Raw genomic sequence first — 17,607 nt, forward strand, 5'->3', positions numbered from 1 at the left:
AGAACAGCGCCTCAAATATAGTAGGCTGCCATAAGTACTTGCTAATTGAATGAACAAATGAATTTGTCTCTAGGCAGTTATCATTGACCAGTCCTTTACCTGGTAAACTTTGATATTTGCAAGAGATACGTTTTGAGACTTTCACATACTACCAAATTCATATATAGCACTAGTAGTAGTATATACTTTCTTCATTTTAACTATCTGTGAATGGAGTAATACCTATATTCCGGAGATTAAATGGGGGTGGGGGAAGCTGAGTTGATTTTTATTATTAGTTCCTTGCTCATCTCTGTTCGGTTCAGGTGCCTGTAGGTGATCAACCTAAGGATATTGAGCTTCAAATCCGAGAGCTCATTCTTCGGTTCATCAGTAATCCAAATTCCATCATCCTTGCTGTCACTGCTGCTAATACAGATATGGCAACATCAGAGGCACTGAAGATTTCCAGAGAGGTAGATCCAGATGGTAAGGACGGATGTTAATATTGAATGAGATGCTTGGGTAACAGTGGTAAATCTACCCTCCAGAAAGGAATACTTATTTTTAAAAGTAATTTTTCTAGCTGTTAATACAGATTTAAAAAATAATGCAATCCTGTTTTGCTTATAAGTAGAAATAGAAATTCTGATGGAAAATAAAGTTTTAATGGGTTAGTTGCTGTATAGTCAAGGCAAGAACACTTTACGTAATGTCCATATTTGTAATGGTTGCCTAATGATTTTAAAATTGTAAGATGGGCTTTGCAAAGAGGGTTTGTTTTGTATGAATAAAATGATTTAGATTTTTGAATGGCTGACTTCAAAGAATAACTGTCATAATAGGTAATCATTGTAGATTCTTATGGTATAGTAGAAAATTGTGGTATCTACATTCCGCAGAGGTAGAATACATTTAGACAAGGCAGAGGAAATTCTTAGAAATAAAGGTAAAATCCTTTTATGAAGCATTCATAACCCCAAGGATTATGTTCATAAATCCTAATTTAGTTCATACTGTGGGTCAGTGTATGGTATTTGACTAATGCTGTGGTGTGCATCTCTTAGTATATATAAAATGGCAGCTTGTAGGCGAGTAGTTATTATTGGTGCTAATAAATGTAGCTTTGCTCCATACAGGAGCTAATTTTTTTTTACTTGAGTATTTGGAGGTTCTGTGAGCTGTGTCATGTTTCTTTTTTCCTGCTTTGAAGAAGAATTTGAAATAAAAATTTGGTAGGAAAGGTTAATGCTATAACTGCTAATTAAAATTACCATAAACAAATTTTTTTAAAGAATTTTTTTTTTAATTTGAAGTTTTTAAGAAATTTTTACCACACGTCATTTTAGATTAAAAGGTAAGCTCTAGGGGCACCTGGCTGGCTCAGTCAGTAGAGCATGTGACTTTTTTTTTTTAAGATTTTATTTATTTGAGAGAAAGGGAGGGAGCACTAGCTGGGGAGGGACAGAGGAAGAGGGAGAGGGACAAGTAGACTCCCCACTGAGCCTGGAGCCCTAACAAGGGGCTTGATCTCATGACCCTGAGATCACGACTTGACTGAGCCACCCAAGTGTCCCTAAAATTAGTTTTTAAAAAGTATTTGTAAGCAAAGGTTAGAAAAGCATTATCAAAATGATGACAGAGGTAATGTTGGAGGGATTATAGATGAGGATTTTTCTTGATTAATACCTAATAGCTTTATTTAATGGATCATTTTCTTTTCTTTTTTTTTTTTGCATTTACCAGGTCGCAGAACTTTAGCTGTAATCACTAAACTTGACCTCATGGATGCGGGTACTGATGCCATGGATGTATTGATGGGAAGGGTTATACCAGTCAAACTTGGAATAATTGGAGTAGTTAACAGGTTAGCCATCAAGAATGGGATAAGAATTGCAGCATTCCCATTTCAAAGCAGATAGGATATTTTTTTTTCTTTTTTAAGATTTTATTTATTGGGGCGCCTGGGTGGCTCAGTCGTTAAGCATCTGCCTTCGGCCCAGGTCATGATCCCGGGGTCCTGGGATCGAGCCCCGCCTCGTGCTTCCTGCTCAGCGGGAAGCCTGCTTCTCCCTCTCCCACTCCCCCTGCTTGTATTCCCTCTCTCGCTGTGTCTCTCTCAAATAAATAAAATCTTTTTTTTTTTAACAAAATTTTTTTTAAAGATTTTATTTATTTATTTGACAGGGAGAGACACAGCGAGAGAGGGAATACAAGCAGGGGGAGTGGGAGAGGGAGAAGCAGGCTTCCCGCTGAGCAGGAAGCACGAGGCGGGGCTCGATCCCAGGACCCCGGGATCATGACCTGGGCCGAAGGCAGATGCTTAACGACTGAGCCACCCAGGTGCCCCCAGATCTGAATTTTTAAAAGCAGCCTAAAATGTGATATTATCCCTCTTTTCCCCTTTTACCATAATCTTGGTATTGCTAGGAATTCATTGCTCTAAAGGAAGAAAAGAGATTCATTAAAGCCTCCTGTGGGCATTTGTAATGGAAAGTGTTTTTAAAGTAAGTAGTCCATAAAATGGAAGAAAATTTAATAGCCAGGCTTGAAAAATTTTTGCCTATTATGTTATATATGAGGAGTGCTCTGGATAAGAAAAAAAACAAATGTATTATTTAATTTGCATGCAATCAAGAAAAAGTTTGTTAATAAGCTAGTAGGATTTAAATAAATTGGTTTAACACCTCTGGCATTAGTGATCCTTTGTAATTGCCAGGATGGGACTTCGAGTGATTTTATTAAAGATATCCTAATTATAAATAGCTGGTATCAAAAATTGTAGAAAGGAAACTACTATGTTTTAGACCCTCTCCTGTGAGCAGTTTGCAAATGGTATCTCTTTGAACCCTTACAACATCTCTGTGAGGTAGGGGTTGATGTTTATTTTATAATCAGAAGACTCAAGTTATACATCTACCAAAGTCACATGGTGAAAGCAGATTTCAGATGAAGATCTCTCTTAGTCCAAAGACTTTATAAAGTAGGAAGCACTGAAATTAACAGGAGATCTGGGTTCTACTCCTAGTTTGTCCATAAACTAGATATATAATGTGGATTTAAATGACACCTAACATCTTTGGGTCTCAGGCCTTTTCTAAATGAAGATTTTTTACTAAGTGATACTGAAGATCCTTTACAGTTGTCTGCTTTATTCGTATGTCCTACCTCACCCATACTTCAGCTTTTTTTTTTTTTTTTTAATCCCCCCTTCTCTTTTCATGGTATAAAACTGTTGCATTTGTAAATGACTGCTCTTTAATTATTTTTGGTAGAAATTAGTTGTCTGCATATGGATAAAATATACAGCTGGTTATCATATTTATACTTTTTTTTTCACCTGTCTGTCCCTGTTACTTCAGAGTACTGCTTTTGACAAGAGTTAATGGTAACAATGAGGCCTAAACTATTCAGGTATTACAAGTCACAGACTGAATCTTGGCGGAAGTGCTTAACATGTGACCTTGGGTAGGTTAATGTCCCTGAACCTTGGTTCCTTTGCTATAAAATGGGATAATACCTACTGCATAGAATTATTGCACGAATTAGATAACACAGTCCATATCGGGCATTACTACAGTGTCTGGTGCTACCATCATCATCTAAGGTATGTAGAGGACACAGCTGACTTTTAATTAAACAATTTGTTATTTTTCAACCTTAGGAGCCAGCTAGATATTAACAATAAGAAGAGTGTAACTGATTCAATCCGTGATGAATATGCTTTCCTTCAAAAGAAATACCCATCTCTGGCTAATAGAAATGGAACAAAGTATCTTGCTAGGACTCTAAACAGGTAACATTTTTGAGGTCCCTTTGGTTTGCCAATGAGAGTCTGAGAGCTCTCATTTTTAGTTCCTTACATTTTCATAACATTCTTGTGTGTACAGTTTCAGGTTTTGTTACTTGTACAGTAGGTTCTTATAATGTAGATGTCTTTTTTTAATTCAGGTGGTTGGGGTTAAATAGGGAATGCTCAAGGGAATTTTTAAAATGTCTTAATTATGAAGTTCTTGACAGTCAATTTACTTTTGGTAATAGAACTAGGTAGCAGATGACTTAATTTCCACTTGGGATTTCAGGACCTAAACTAAAATAATTTTCACATAATCGATTCTTATTTTAGGATGTCTTCTTCTATTCTTATTCATAAAAAGAATTTAAAGTATATACCTTGAATCCTTAATACCCACTGATGGTAGAGGGACTGGAAAACCTTTCTAGATAATTTATAAATGACTGAAATGAAAGCTGTTTTCTCTTACCTTTGTCTTATTCCCTAAATAATTTAAAGGCTGATGGACTTGGATCTTAATAAGATTGATTTTCACTGTGCTAAGTACTCACTGTAAAAGATAAGTCAGAAATCAAATTTTTTTCAATTTATATTTGATTCACTAGCAAATGCTATAGTTTGATGGGTTGAAGGCAAATTTAAAAAGTGTTGACCAAGTTGTCTTTGTTCATGTCATTTTTTCAGTAAATAAGCCTTTACTGCTCGCCCAAGATTGCATTATTTCCTGCCAGGACAAATTATTTGACAGCTTTTACCATTATTGGCATTTTAAAAATTTGACTTATTTGGGTCTTCAAAATATAGTTTTACTTTAAATCTTTTCTTGTAACCTTTATTAGGTTACTGATGCATCACATCAGAGATTGCTTACCAGAGTTGAAAACAAGAATAAATGTTCTAGCTGCTCAGTATCAGTCTCTCCTAAATAGCTATGGTGAACCTGTGGATGATAAAAGTGCTACTTTACTCCAACTTATTACCAAATTTGCCACAGAATATTGTAACACTATTGAAGGAACTGCAAAATATATTGAAACTTCAGAGCTGTAAGTAAAAAATTTCTCTATGGATTTGGTTACTTGAATTGCTGGGTTACTTTAGCTTTTGTAACAGTGACTTTAACTCTGAGATTTTCTGATTGTGATTTATTATCTGCACAATAGTATTTTGCAGAAATAATGATGATGTCTGATGTATGTGTATAGGTAAAGCACAGTAAAAATTTCAGTTTTTTTTAAACAAGACTTTGAGAAGTATTTAAAAATATTTGGTAGTTTAACTTTTTAAATGTTTGTTTCTTTAATAGACACACTATAGTTTTTCATGAAAAAAAAAAAAGAAAATGCAGATAAAAATAATAGGACAAAATTACTTAATTCCACTATCCAGAAATAGTCCCTGCTAATTTTGGCATGAACCTAGACATTTTTCTATGCATCTGTAAAACATTATAAATGTATTTCAAAAATCAGATCAAAATACTGTCATGCTATTTTGGAATCATTTCTTTAAATCACCGTGTCCCAAACAACTAATATTAATTATAGATTTCTATAATCAATCTTAAAAATTTACATGGCACTTTACTTTTTAGATACACTCTCTTTTCTTGAACCAGTACTCTACTACTGGTAGATCGTTTTTATTCCTACACATATATAAACAGTGTTGTGATGGACTATTTTGGGGGCATGTATCGGAGTAAACACTTAGGCTAAATTCCTAGAATGGAATTACTGTGTCACAGGGTAGGAACATCCTAAAAGTCTCTTACTGTTGTCATACTGTTAGTAGATTGTATTGTTTTACTACTAGCAGTATATAAGAATGTTCATTTCTCTGAACTCTCATTTAAAAAAAATCTTTTAATTTTGAAGTAATTATAGACTTCCAGGAAGTTGCAAATAAATGTACCTTCCTAGGTCCTGTTAATCCTTACCCCATCTTCCCCAGTGTTGACATTTTGCATAACTACAGTACAGTAACAGAATGAGAAAATGGACACTGGTACAACCCAGAGCATATTCAGATTTCACCACTTGTGAAATTATACATGCACTTGTGTGAATTTTCTGTGTGCTTTTGTGTGACCCAGGTGGCCTTTTATGTGAGTTAACTCCATAAAGACAGTATTGAATTAATTGGTGAATGGTTATTTTATACACACACACACATACACACACACACACACACACACACACACACACGGCAATATTGAGGGAAATATATATTATATATATGGCATATTGAGGGAAATAAAGATTACTACGATGAACCTTTAAGAAGCTTATTGGGTAAGGCAGAACAAGGTAATACGAGGCACAATTATGTGGCAAACAGGAATATAATCAAGTATTTTTATTTAAATATTTATTAAATATAATACATACCCAGAAATGTGCTTATAACATATATGGGGAGTTTTATAAGTAGTTAATAAAGCAAATATCTGTAATCATTTAAGCCTTTAAAACATTGAAGAGAGACCATTTACATTTCTCTCAGGCACTGGGAGAGTGTTATAGTTAAGAATGTGTTTAGGGGCGCCTGGGTGGCTCAGTCGTTAAGCATCTGCCTTCCGCTCAGGTCATGACCCCAGGGTCCTGGGATCGAGCCCCGCATCGGGCTCCCTGCTCCGCGGGAAGCCTGCTTCTCCCTCTCCCACTCCCCCTGCTTGTGTTCCCTCTCTCGCTGTCTCTCTCTCTGTCAAATAAAAATCTTAAAAAAAAAAAAAAAAAAAATTGTTTCAGTTGGGCTCCGAATAGAATTTGGGAGGCAATAAGTAGAAGGGTGCTTTAGGCTTTGGGACAGCAAAGAGTAGCGCAGGGTGTATTTGGAGAACGGCATGTGCGCGACAGGATGTAACAGGAGGCAGGCAGCAAAGGCATCTCAGAACAAATCGTGGAAAGCCAAAAATCTTCAGAATTTGGAGAATTGACTGAAAGAACACTTTCAGTCAGATGAGTACCCATTTTAGAAGGATAATTCTAGTCGTTATGGAACATTAGGTGGAGAAGGGGAAGGTTGGAGGCAGACTGGTAATTTAACTACTTTTAAGTATAATTTAATGGCATCCAATTAAAGTCACAGTATTGTCAAATCATCAAATCGCATCTATTTCTAAAATTTTTATCACCCCAACAGAAACTCTGTATCCATTAAGCAGTATCTCTTTGTTCCCTCCTCCTTCGGTCTCTGTGAATTGGCTAATTCTAGGTATTTTATATGAGGGGAATCATACAATATTTGTCTTTTGTGTCTGGCTTATTTCACTTAGCATAATGTTAGGCTAGTACCTTCTGCTTAGACAACTGTAAGAAAGTAGTGTGTAATAGAGATTTAATTTGTTTAAAGCAGGAGCAAACTGTAGCCCATTGGCTAAGAAGGATTTTTACATCTTTAAATGGTTGAAAAAAATTCAAAGAATATTTCATGACATGGGAAAATTATGTAGAATCCAAATTTTAGCGTGCGTAAGTTTTACTGGAACACAGCTGTGCTTATTTGTTTATATTTTGTCTGTAGCTGCTTTTGTGCTCAGTGGTAGAACGGAGTCGTGTGGCAGAGACTCTGTGGCCCGGAAGGCCTCAACTATTTACTATCTGGTCCTTTACAGGAAGTTTGTCTGTGTCTCCTGTAAATTGTGGATAAACAGAAATAAATAAGATTCTGTTTCTTGTCTTTTAAAAAGCTCATAGTCAAGAAAACTAGGGCAGAGAAAAGATGTTTAGTAGTTCTTAGTGAACTGATGTTTTTTGACAAAACAGTTACTCTGTGTGTGTGTGTGTGCACGCCAACACACACATATACATGTGATGAATGCCTTTTTGTTGAATGACTCTTCTTCATTAAAAGAAAAAATTAAGAGAAACTGGATCATAATGGAGTTGAGAACACATGGAAATTATCTAAATGTAATTATTTGAGACTTTCTCAGAAAATAAGACCTTAAAGGCTTATAGGAAGACTTCTAACTTGTAGCTTCTTTCCCTTTTAGTAATAATAGAAACCATATACTTCATTGCCTTTCAGATGCGGTGGTGCTAGGATATGTTATATTTTCCATGAGACTTTTGGGCGAACTTTAGAATCTGTTGACCCACTAGGTGGCCTTAACACTATTGACATTTTGACCGCCATTAGAAATGCTACTGTGAGTATGCTCAACTTTTAGAATTTTTTGAAAGAGGTTAAAGGTTTATTATAATTTTTAACCCATTAGGTGTATCTTTTTAAATGAATCATATTTTTGCTCTCGTACTTGGTTATTAGGAAGCACTTTTCATGAAAAATACCAAAAAACATAATTTATTTTAACCTAGGGAAGAATTAAAATTTTGTGTAGCTATAATAAGAGCTCAAAAATTTTTTTAGGGTCCTCGTCCTGCTTTGTTTGTGCCTGAAGTTTCATTTGAGTTACTGGTCAAGCGGCAAATCAAACGTCTGGAAGAACCCAGCCTGCGTTGTGTGGAACTGGTTCATGAGGAAATGCAAAGGATCATTCAGCACTGTAGCAATTACAGTACACAGGTAACTGCGAAATGTCACACATGTCAGGTGAGGTAGTACAAGACAGGAAGTGCTGGTTTCCTGGGGTGGGAGGAAACATGGAAGATGGGCTAAAGGTAACTTAAAATCTGCATTTTCCCGATTGGAAAGTGATTTGAAGTAGTATGCTTAAATGTAGCTTAAAGTCTAATTCGCTATTTTGGTGATTATTTAATTTTCCTTTAAACAAGGCAGACTGTTCTATTTTTCTTTCTTCCATCATATATAGGAGTTGTTGCGGTTTCCTAAACTTCATGATGCCATAGTTGAAGTAGTGACTTGTCTTCTTCGTAAACGGTTGCCTGTTACAAATGAAATGGTGAGCTGTTACTTTCACAAATGATCATTGTAACCACTGTTAAAGAAGTTTTTTTGTACAGCAATAGGAGTACGTTAGAGTTTAGGCATGTTTCCCAGTGTATTGGGAAGAAAAAGAAGTGAACCTCACTTATTTCAAAGGACACTTTGGTAATTCTGGCATAAAGTACATTTTTCTTCATATTTCAGTCATTGTTAGCCTGCGGCCACAGGTTTTCATGAGATTGGAGTTATTGTTGGGGATTGTGAATAACTTTGCTCTACAATATAGCACCACTGATCTCATGGAAAATTAGTTTTATCTTCAGCCCCAGTAAACTGAGCCTTTATAGCCAGCTATTTTAACTCTGGTACATCGGGGTCATTTGGCCACTTCTTGTTTGCTTATTTGATGACCCAATGCTGTAATATCATGGTTGCTTGCTACTATTTTGTGGGTTGCTGCTATCCTTAAAAATGCTGAAATTGGCAAAAATATGGGATAAGCATTTGAGATTGCTTTTATGTCTCTATTTGTTGGCTGTGTGTTTAGTTTCCCTTTCTGGTCACTAACAGTGCATTTGGGTCCTTGGCTCAGGGTGGTGCTGACCCCCAGTGGAGGTTTACTAAGACTACAAAACCATCCCTGGAAGTGTAGAATGTGAGCACTGCTCCTCGGGTGTTTCCCTAGCAAGCGTAACCCCCAGCCTGAAGGAGCAGGGATATAGTTAGCCTGATCTCAGAGTTAGTGATAGCACAGAATCATTGGAATTTCATTTGAATAGATGCTTTTCACCTTGGTTCTTGACGTTTTAGTGCTCTCCTAATACCTGAGATTCGTTAGGGCAGTGCAAATGAAGGAGTTAGTTTAATCTCTGCAGTGCTGGAGGAATTAATTTCAACTTTCTTTTTGGATTATTGTCCCATTAGGATTTCAAACCACATACAGTATTTAAACTATGTGTCTAATTGAGGCTAATCAGTCATTATCTCAGGTCTTTAAATGTGTCTTTTACTCAAAGTTAACATCTTTTATATCTGATTATGAAATGTTTTCTTGTTGAAACTGAACTGAAACTTTGTGACATGGAATAGCAGATGATCTGAGATTTTAATAGCAAAATTACATAAAGCCTTGGAACTTAGATTTGCATCAGGGAATTTTTTTCCCCCTAACAAAGTACTTCTGACTACCTTAAGGTTACTTCCTCCCCTCCCCCTTTAGAAATGCAATCTTAGATGCTGAGATACAAATAATTCAAAAGATAGAGCAGATTATTATATGGCAGAATACGCCATCAGTTGGAGTATAATTATTACTGATTTAGGCATCAGGGTCCCATAGTGTCTTTTTTAGAACTGTTTACTAAGTTTCATGTTTCCTAAACCCTAATTTTATTCTTTTCTAGGTCCATAACTTAGTGGCAATTGAATTGGCTTATATTAACACAAAACATCCAGACTTTGCTGATGCTTGTGGGCTAATGAACAATAATATAGAGGTAAATACCATTTGAATTGTCACTTTTGAGAGGAAAAATCTGTTGTAAATCAGTTGTATCAAATTTACTGAGCATGGGATAACGATAAAACACACATGGACCACATTATTTTATCGTTACATCCCCGGAAGTATGCTGAGGGCATTACATTGTTATGTTAAATCTAATTCCCAAAACCACCTGGCAGCATTATTCTAAGTTTCTGTTTACACGACTGCAAGTCAGAGGGGATCTGGGATGCACTGATTTAGTGTGGACTGCCTGCTCCCTTTCAGTAACTGGTGTAGTTTATTCAGGTTCAAGAGTGGAAAACTGAGTGTTTAAAATTGTTTTCATTTGGCTCTGAAAGCTGGGAAGGACATTCCAAGATTTACCTAAATAGTAAATTTTCACCAGTACTGGGTGGCTGCATTTCATGGCTCTTTTTTTTCCATTTGAGGTGAATGTTGCAAGTTGTGTAAGCTCTCACATGGAGACAAGGCTGGTGGATAAAGCAATTTATCCAGATGCTACTTTTGTTCTCAGCTACTTTTATCCAAGAACAGTAAATTTTTCTGCTACTCCTTAATCCAGTAAGACCTTGGAGTCCCCTTCTTTATAAAATTTCCTTTTATGCATATGGGTAGGGAGAAAATTGCAAACATGGAATTTGGGAACTGGACGGGACCCTGGGTCATCAGCTTCAGTCCTTTGGTTAAACAGATGAGGAATCTGAGGCCCACAGATGGTAACAGTGTTATTTTAGTGCTTATTTTGCCAGCACTGTTGGAGGAAACAAGCATCTTCTCTTTAATAGGTACAGGGAACTATTTTTTTAGCTGCTTAGCTGAGGTGACTCAGTGTCAGAAAAAAAATTTCAAAGCGGACATGAGTAAGGCATGTTAAGGCACTTTAAAGCACTTGGAAAGTGCACTAGAAAAGTTATGTTAAAAATGAGTTTGTAGACACTGTCTTAGAATAAGGGTTTGGTTCTTGGTTTTTTTTTTTTAAGATTTTATTTATTTATTTGACAGAGATAGCGAGAGCAGGAACACAAGCAGGGGGAGTGGGAGAGGGAGAAGCAGGCTTCCTGCCGAGCAGGGAGCCCGATGCGGGGCTCGATCCCAGGACCCCGGGATCATGACCTGAGCCGAAGGCAGACGCTTAACGACTGAGCCACCCAGGCGCCCCTGAAACCAGTTTTCAATGGAAAACTGATGTATGGAAGTTTTTGTAATACTGACAAGGTTATTTATGATATGATTTCAGCTAAGTTTTGTTTTTTAAACAAATGAGCATGTCGTTTTTAATGATTTCATGGCAAAGAACTTAACTTGGATATTCTCATTAAATCTTTACAACCACCTTTTGAGGGTAGAAAATGTTAACAGACTACAAAACTGAGGGCTTAGAAAGAGTTGGTAACCTGTCCAGTTAACAAAGTTAAATAAGCCAGGACTGGTGTCCAGGCCAGCTAAGGTCATAACTGGCTGGTAACAGACTAGGATGAGAATTTCTGGGCTCCACATTCTCCTGCCTTTTGCTTCGTGTCCCTCTTCAAAATGTACATTTTAATTATTCTGAAGATTGTTAAAATCCACATATTTTTATCATGTGCTATATTTTTTGTATCACTGGATTCCCTCATGAAAAAAATGAAAATCAGTCAAGTATCTGTCAAAAGAAAGTCTTACCCATGAAAGATCACTGTGGAAGCTTGGTTAACATCTTTTTTTGCAGGTTTGAGAGTGCTCATGAAATGGTTTCTCCTTAGCAGTTTTGACTTTATTTAACCTAAATGCTTTCCTGTGTCTTTGTCACTGCCTGCGAGAGAGCCGGAAACACCCCCCTTTCTGTTTTCACTCCTGCCCCTCTCATGGTGCTTGACATACAGTAGGTGTTCACTACCTGCTGATTTGAATTTAACACAGTTTCTCAAGCTTTGTACCAGAGTGACCTTGTAATACTGGCCAATTCAAAGAGTGGGCGGTCAGTCAGTCTATTACATTAGGTTACAGAAAGGACTGTTTTCACCACAACATTTATTTCTGGGAGATAGTTTAGGATAAAGAAAATGGAACGTCCTTAAAGGATAACCTCTCTCCACCACAGGTATTCAGGGTTTTGTGTGTGGGAGTTGTGTGAATTTCACACACAGGTGTGCAGGTTAGAGTGATGTTTAAAGGCTTAAGTTTTCCATCATCTGTGCACTTAAGATTCCACACGGTGTGCTGGAGGGTTGTGCACACGTTTACGTGGGGACAGTTTACATCATTGACTCCCAGCGGGAAAGGCAGAGATGTCAGCCCATTGCCCCTCAACTGAGAATCCCTGGTCCAGGGAGCCACTGTTACTGACGTTGTATTGTATCCTTCAGGTGTGTTGGGCAGAAAAAAAGATTGAGAAGCATTGGGTTAAATGATTTCTTGTTTGTTTTAAAATAAAATTGTGACATGAGTCCCAGCAGTGAGAGGATATACTGTAAGTTATTCCACACTTTTCGATTCAGCTGAACATTTTTTAGTAGGCTTCTCTCTCAGTGCTCTGATAATCATTTGGGTTTTGTTTGGTTGTGTTTTATAGGAACAAAGGAGAAACAGGCTAGCAAGAGAATTACCTTCAGCTGTATCACGAGACAAGGTAAAAAATGAGTATTTTAAAATCATATTCCCAATATGCAAAGGATTGGTAAGCCTTAATACTACTCAGTTCTAGGAGTCGTCGTCTTTTCTTCTTCTCCCTTTACTATTTCATTGGAACTTTTTCATTGTTTGAGTAAAGGTATGCAAGTTCAAAAAGAGGTTGAGTAATTTAAAGATAATGGTATCTTGAATACATTAGAAAAAATGCTTTAAGGTGGATTTTAAGTACCAAGCTTTTATTTTTTTTTAAAGATTTATTTTAGAGAGATGGGAGGGAGGGAGAGACAGAATCTCAAGCAGACTCCATGCTGAGCACAGAGCCCCACGCAGGGCTCGATCTCAGGACCTGAGATCATGACCTGAGCTGAAACCAGAGTAAGAGGCTTAACTGACTGAGCCACCCTAAGTATCTAGCTTTTAAAACAAAGTTTATGGTGACTTTATCAACTTTGTAAAATTAGTTGAAATGACCAATGAATTTACTATAACACAAAGGTATTTTGGAGAGGGAAGATAATATGCACATAATAGGTTTTAGTTTTCTGTAACGGTTACATAGATTAAAATGCGTGTAAACAAATCTGTTACCTTGAATTCTTTACCAGAAAAGACCTTACCAGATTCTAGAGATAAAAATGAAGTTTTTGAATTTGGATTTTCCTTAGTTACTCATCTGAAGAAGGCTTGTAACAAAGATGACAATAGTACAAGAAATAGGGAAGAATAAACAATTTTATATCCCATGGTTGCTTTTGTTTCTCATGTTACTTTACTATTTTGGTACAGAGAAGAAAAATTTACACTTAATAGAATGTTTCTGAATGCATTTTTGGCATCCTTGATTTTCTTTCCCTGCATTTTTTGCCTTTAGTCTTATAAAGTTCCAAGTGCTTTGGCACCTGCCTCCCAGGAGCCCTCCCCTGCTGCTTCTGCTGAGGCTGATGGCAAGGTCTGTTCTGATTCTTAATCTAAGCCTGCATGCCTAGTTGTTGGTGCAACATAACCATCTGGAAACAACACACTGTACACTGGACATTAATGTGGGATGTTGTGCTAAGGTTGGATCATCTTAGTCTAATAGGAATTTTAAATTATATGACAATGTATACTTCATAAATTATTGTTGACATGCCTTTCTTTTGCTTGCAATATAGAAGATGCACACGGAAAAATAATTTAAAGAGGAAATTATCCTGCACTTTTGAAATTCAAGCTATTGGTATTTAAATTTTGCTTGTTAAACTGCATGTTTTAACATATCTTTTAACAGTTAATTCAGGACAGCAGAAGAGAAACTAAAAATGTGAGTCTCTTGCTTCAGAATGGAAATGTACCTTTGGTTCTCACTGAAACACTGTCTTCACAACCACTGAAGAAGCTGTTTGTACAGTAGCATCTATCTCTTGTCTGTGTTCCATTTTTTAATGTTTCTCTTACCTAACTAATCTTTGTAAGATGGCATTAGTTCTAGTTTTAACATTTCTTTAAATAACAACAGGCTTTCCTCCTAGTTTTGATTTTAATATTGTGGTAGGAATTAAGATTCCAGAGATGGAAGTTAATACTTTTGAACATTTCCTCTTTAAAGGTTCTGAGATCTTCTGTTACTAATGGGTCAGCCCCTCCTTGCTGCTTGCCTGAGTGGCCATGCAGTATGCCTTGTCACCCGAAACCTGGGGCTTAGCATGTGCCTCAGCAGCTTAAGCGAATTCAGAGCAAACAGGGACTGGGAGAGTTTGAGACCATCAATTCTTGATGACCTTTTTTGGGGGAAAAATGAGATAATCAGTAAATTATTCAGACCCACCCTTATTTCTGGTTTTTCTTCCTTCAGCTCCTTTCCTCACTTATTGTCCAGATTTAAGGTTCTAAACCTCAAAAGTTTACGAATGTCTTATCTTCTCTCAGCCCACTGTGCTCAGGTTTTACAGAGAACTATCTAAATCATTGCTTTAAGTTTTATTTCACTCGTGGCATCACCCTGAATGTGCTTACTTTCCTTTTTATCATTCGTGGTGTAGTTAACAGGCATTGAAAAATATAACTCATTTTAAGATTAGTGTATAAAAATACTGCCTATATTTGTAGTAGAGGCAAATTTGGGCTAGCGTTTTGATTCAGAATGATACCCCAAACTGACTTTTTAAGAATACATTTCAGGTGTGCAATATTATAATTTGACATCTGTATACAATACAAAGTGATCAACCCCAAAAGTCTAGTTAGGCATCCATCACCTTACAGTTGACCCCCAGTTTTTCTCTGTATCTATGAGCATTTATGTTTTGAAAACTGATGTTTCTTAACAAAAAAGTTTGGATGCCATCTTAACTCCATTTTAGATTGTAAGATCTTTTTAAAGAGCATCTACAAACATTCTTAAATGTTGATGAGTTACTGTTTTTCCCATTATCCTAAACATTTTTTCTTTTACAAATCAACTAACAGATATCCTAGAAAAGAAGGTGCAAAAGTACTGGTGATGACTAGATTTCTTTCAGTAGATCCTTAAGAGTATAGTGAGGAAACTTACCTTGGGTTTATGTCACATTCCACATTTTAGGCAGCTTAAAAGTCACTATCAGCCTAAGAATTGTGAGTGTATTCTTTACAGAGTTTGTAGTTTTACCCTACAGTATTTTGTTGACTATTAAGAATGTAAACTAACTTGGAAAATAGACAAACTCTGAAGTTTCTGAGACACGAGTTCATAGAACTTTTGGAGAGATCATAGTTCAACAGTGTGTAAGGTTACTTTGAAAAAATTAAGCTGAATGGCAGTTCTGTTTTTCTTTGTGCTTTTAATAAGCACTCGTTTTTAAGGGCAGTTTATACTTTTCCCACAATCTGTTAGAGGGTTGGTGAAAGGAAGAATTTTAAAGTTAGCAAAAGATAAAGAAAAATTAAATCTATTGGCTGAGGCCTCACAAAGAAATGACAACAGAACCTCTTATTTACGATAGCTCAGGGTTCAGTTACACATGGCACACACGATCTTTTTCTGACCCTGTTGTCTGTCTGAATAGATGAAATTCCAGATGGTACTGGATGTGTGTTCTCCTTGACAGCTGTCAAAGAAAATGAACTTTGTTTAGTTAATGTCAGCTCGGATGCAGTTGGAATAGGTTTTGGAACATGTTTATTTCAGGTTGCGTCTGGAGGCGGTGGGGTTGGAGACGGTGTTCAAGAACCAACAACGGGCAACTGGAGAGGAATGCTGAAAACTTCAAAAGCTGAAGAGTTATTAGCTGAGGAAAAATCAAAGCCTATTCCAATTATGCCAGCCAGTCCACAAAAAGGCCATGCTGTGAATCTGCTGGACGTGGTAAGCCATGCGAATGGGGTAAGCGCTAATAAGATAGCCACATTACTAGGAAAACACTTCAAAAGACCAAAAGTCACAAAAACGTACTGAACTTTTAACTGTTAAAGGCTGCCGTTTCAAAGCACAAGAGTAAAATTTTCTTCCCCTCACTCCATTTAGCCTGTTCCTGTTGCACGAAAACTATCTGCCCGTGAACAGCGAGATTGTGAGGTCATTGAACGACTCATCAAATCGTATTTTCTTATCGTCAGAAAGAATATTCAAGACAGGTTAGTACTAGAGTACTAAATCAGACTCTAATACTGCTCGATGATTCCATAATCTGTTTTAAAGATACACGTGTTTTAAAATTTTGGGGCTTTTCTTTGTTTTGCAGTGTGCCAAAGGCAGTAATGCATTTTTTGGTTAATCATGTGAAAGATACTCTTCAGAGTGAGTTAGTAGGACAGCTGTATAAATCATCCTTACTGGATGATCTTCTGACTGAATCTGAGGACATGGCACAGCGCAGGAAGGAAGCAGCGGACATGCTGAAGGTACTGTCATGGCTTTGAGTTTTCCCACTTGGGGTCACAGACACAAACACTACGTTCTTAATGCATTCTGAACCTTGGAGATACATAGTCTTTCAGATGATGCCTAATCTTTTTTTTTGGTTGATACTTGATTAGATTTTTAGATTCAAATTCCAGAGAAGATACTGGTTAATATAAATCTACCACATATAAAGTGGAGAGATTACCCCCACATAATTCAGGTTTTTTGATATCATAATAAGCATCTATAATCTTTTTTTTAATCTAGGCATTACAAGGAGCCAGTCAAATAATTGCTGAAATCCGAGAGACTCATCTTTGGTGAAGAGACCTATATGATAGAGACTTTGTTGACTCGAAATCTGCTAGTTACTGCCTACTTGAGTAGAATTTTATTTATGAACTCCTGTGTATTGCAATGGTATGAATCTGCTCATGTGAAGAGACTGGCTATAAACTGAAAATTTTACTCTGTACTGCAGAACAAATCATACATTTAATCCAAATAATAAATGGCTGTTTCTCAAGTTGCCCAGTACATATAATATACATCAAGTCTTCCTTGTGACCGTTTCATTTGAACTTAAAAAGAGCTGTTAATGTTCTAGTTGTACAAGCAGTCTGCCTGTGGATAAGATGACCTGTGTAATATTAGTAGTCTTAAAGCTGCTGCCTAGTCCTTCAAGAAGAACGCACCCAGACACCATTTCCTACAACTGTAATGCATGCACACTATAAACTGGTCTGGCTTTGAAAAATGTGAGTTGACAAGTTACTCACAGTCACTGTAATCCATCTGTCCTTCGATTTATAGTTTTATTGAGCTTCTCTGCGACCTTTGATGTGTTAGTAAGAAAGAAGATCTGGAACGTTGACAGTGACGCGGTATGCGTAATGTGTAGCTATGCAGCCCTTTCACTTCTGGGCCCACGCTGCCCTAGTGCGTTAAAAAATCAAAATATCTTTGATCCTTTCATAAACCTGGAAGCATGAATTACATTTT

The 17,607-nt window shown here is 36.8% G+C and overlaps 1 protein-coding gene across 8 annotated transcripts in view; it reads left to right on the forward strand.

Moving 5' to 3' along the window:
* Positions 1–17,131, forward strand: part of DNM1L (dynamin 1 like) — a 50,370-nt gene extending 33,239 nt beyond the window's left edge. For 2 of the 8 annotated variants that reach the window (XM_036075378.2, XM_036075371.2), the window contains 15 exons: positions 306–468; positions 1,726–1,846; positions 3,644–3,775; positions 4,615–4,821; positions 7,808–7,928; positions 8,150–8,305; positions 8,553–8,642; positions 10,030–10,122; positions 12,685–12,741; positions 13,615–13,692; positions 14,014–14,046; positions 15,892–16,068; positions 16,228–16,337; positions 16,445–16,604; positions 16,873–17,131. In XM_036075378.2, the coding sequence (XP_035931271.1) occupies positions 306–468; positions 1,726–1,846; positions 3,644–3,775; positions 4,615–4,821; positions 7,808–7,928; positions 8,150–8,305; positions 8,553–8,642; positions 10,030–10,122; positions 12,685–12,741; positions 13,615–13,692; positions 14,014–14,046; positions 15,892–16,068; positions 16,228–16,337; positions 16,445–16,604; positions 16,873–16,929 (1,755 nt within the window). In that variant the 3' untranslated portion in view covers positions 16,930–17,131. The remainder of the gene's footprint in view (positions 1–305; positions 469–1,725; positions 1,847–3,643; positions 3,776–4,614; positions 4,822–7,807; positions 7,929–8,149; positions 8,306–8,552; positions 8,643–10,029; positions 10,123–12,684; positions 12,742–13,614; positions 13,693–14,013; positions 14,047–15,891; positions 16,069–16,227; positions 16,338–16,444; positions 16,605–16,872) is intronic. The other 6 variants (XM_036075379.2, XM_036075372.2, XM_036075373.2 and 3 more) reach the window with 3 other exon arrangements.
* The last annotated feature ends 476 nt before the right edge of the window (positions 17,132–17,607 follow it).

The sequence above is a fragment of the Halichoerus grypus genome, chromosome 6 (assembly GCF_964656455.1).
Source record: "Halichoerus grypus chromosome 6, mHalGry1.hap1.1, whole genome shotgun sequence".
Classification (NCBI taxonomy): Eukaryota; Metazoa; Chordata; class Mammalia; order Carnivora; family Phocidae; genus Halichoerus; species Halichoerus grypus.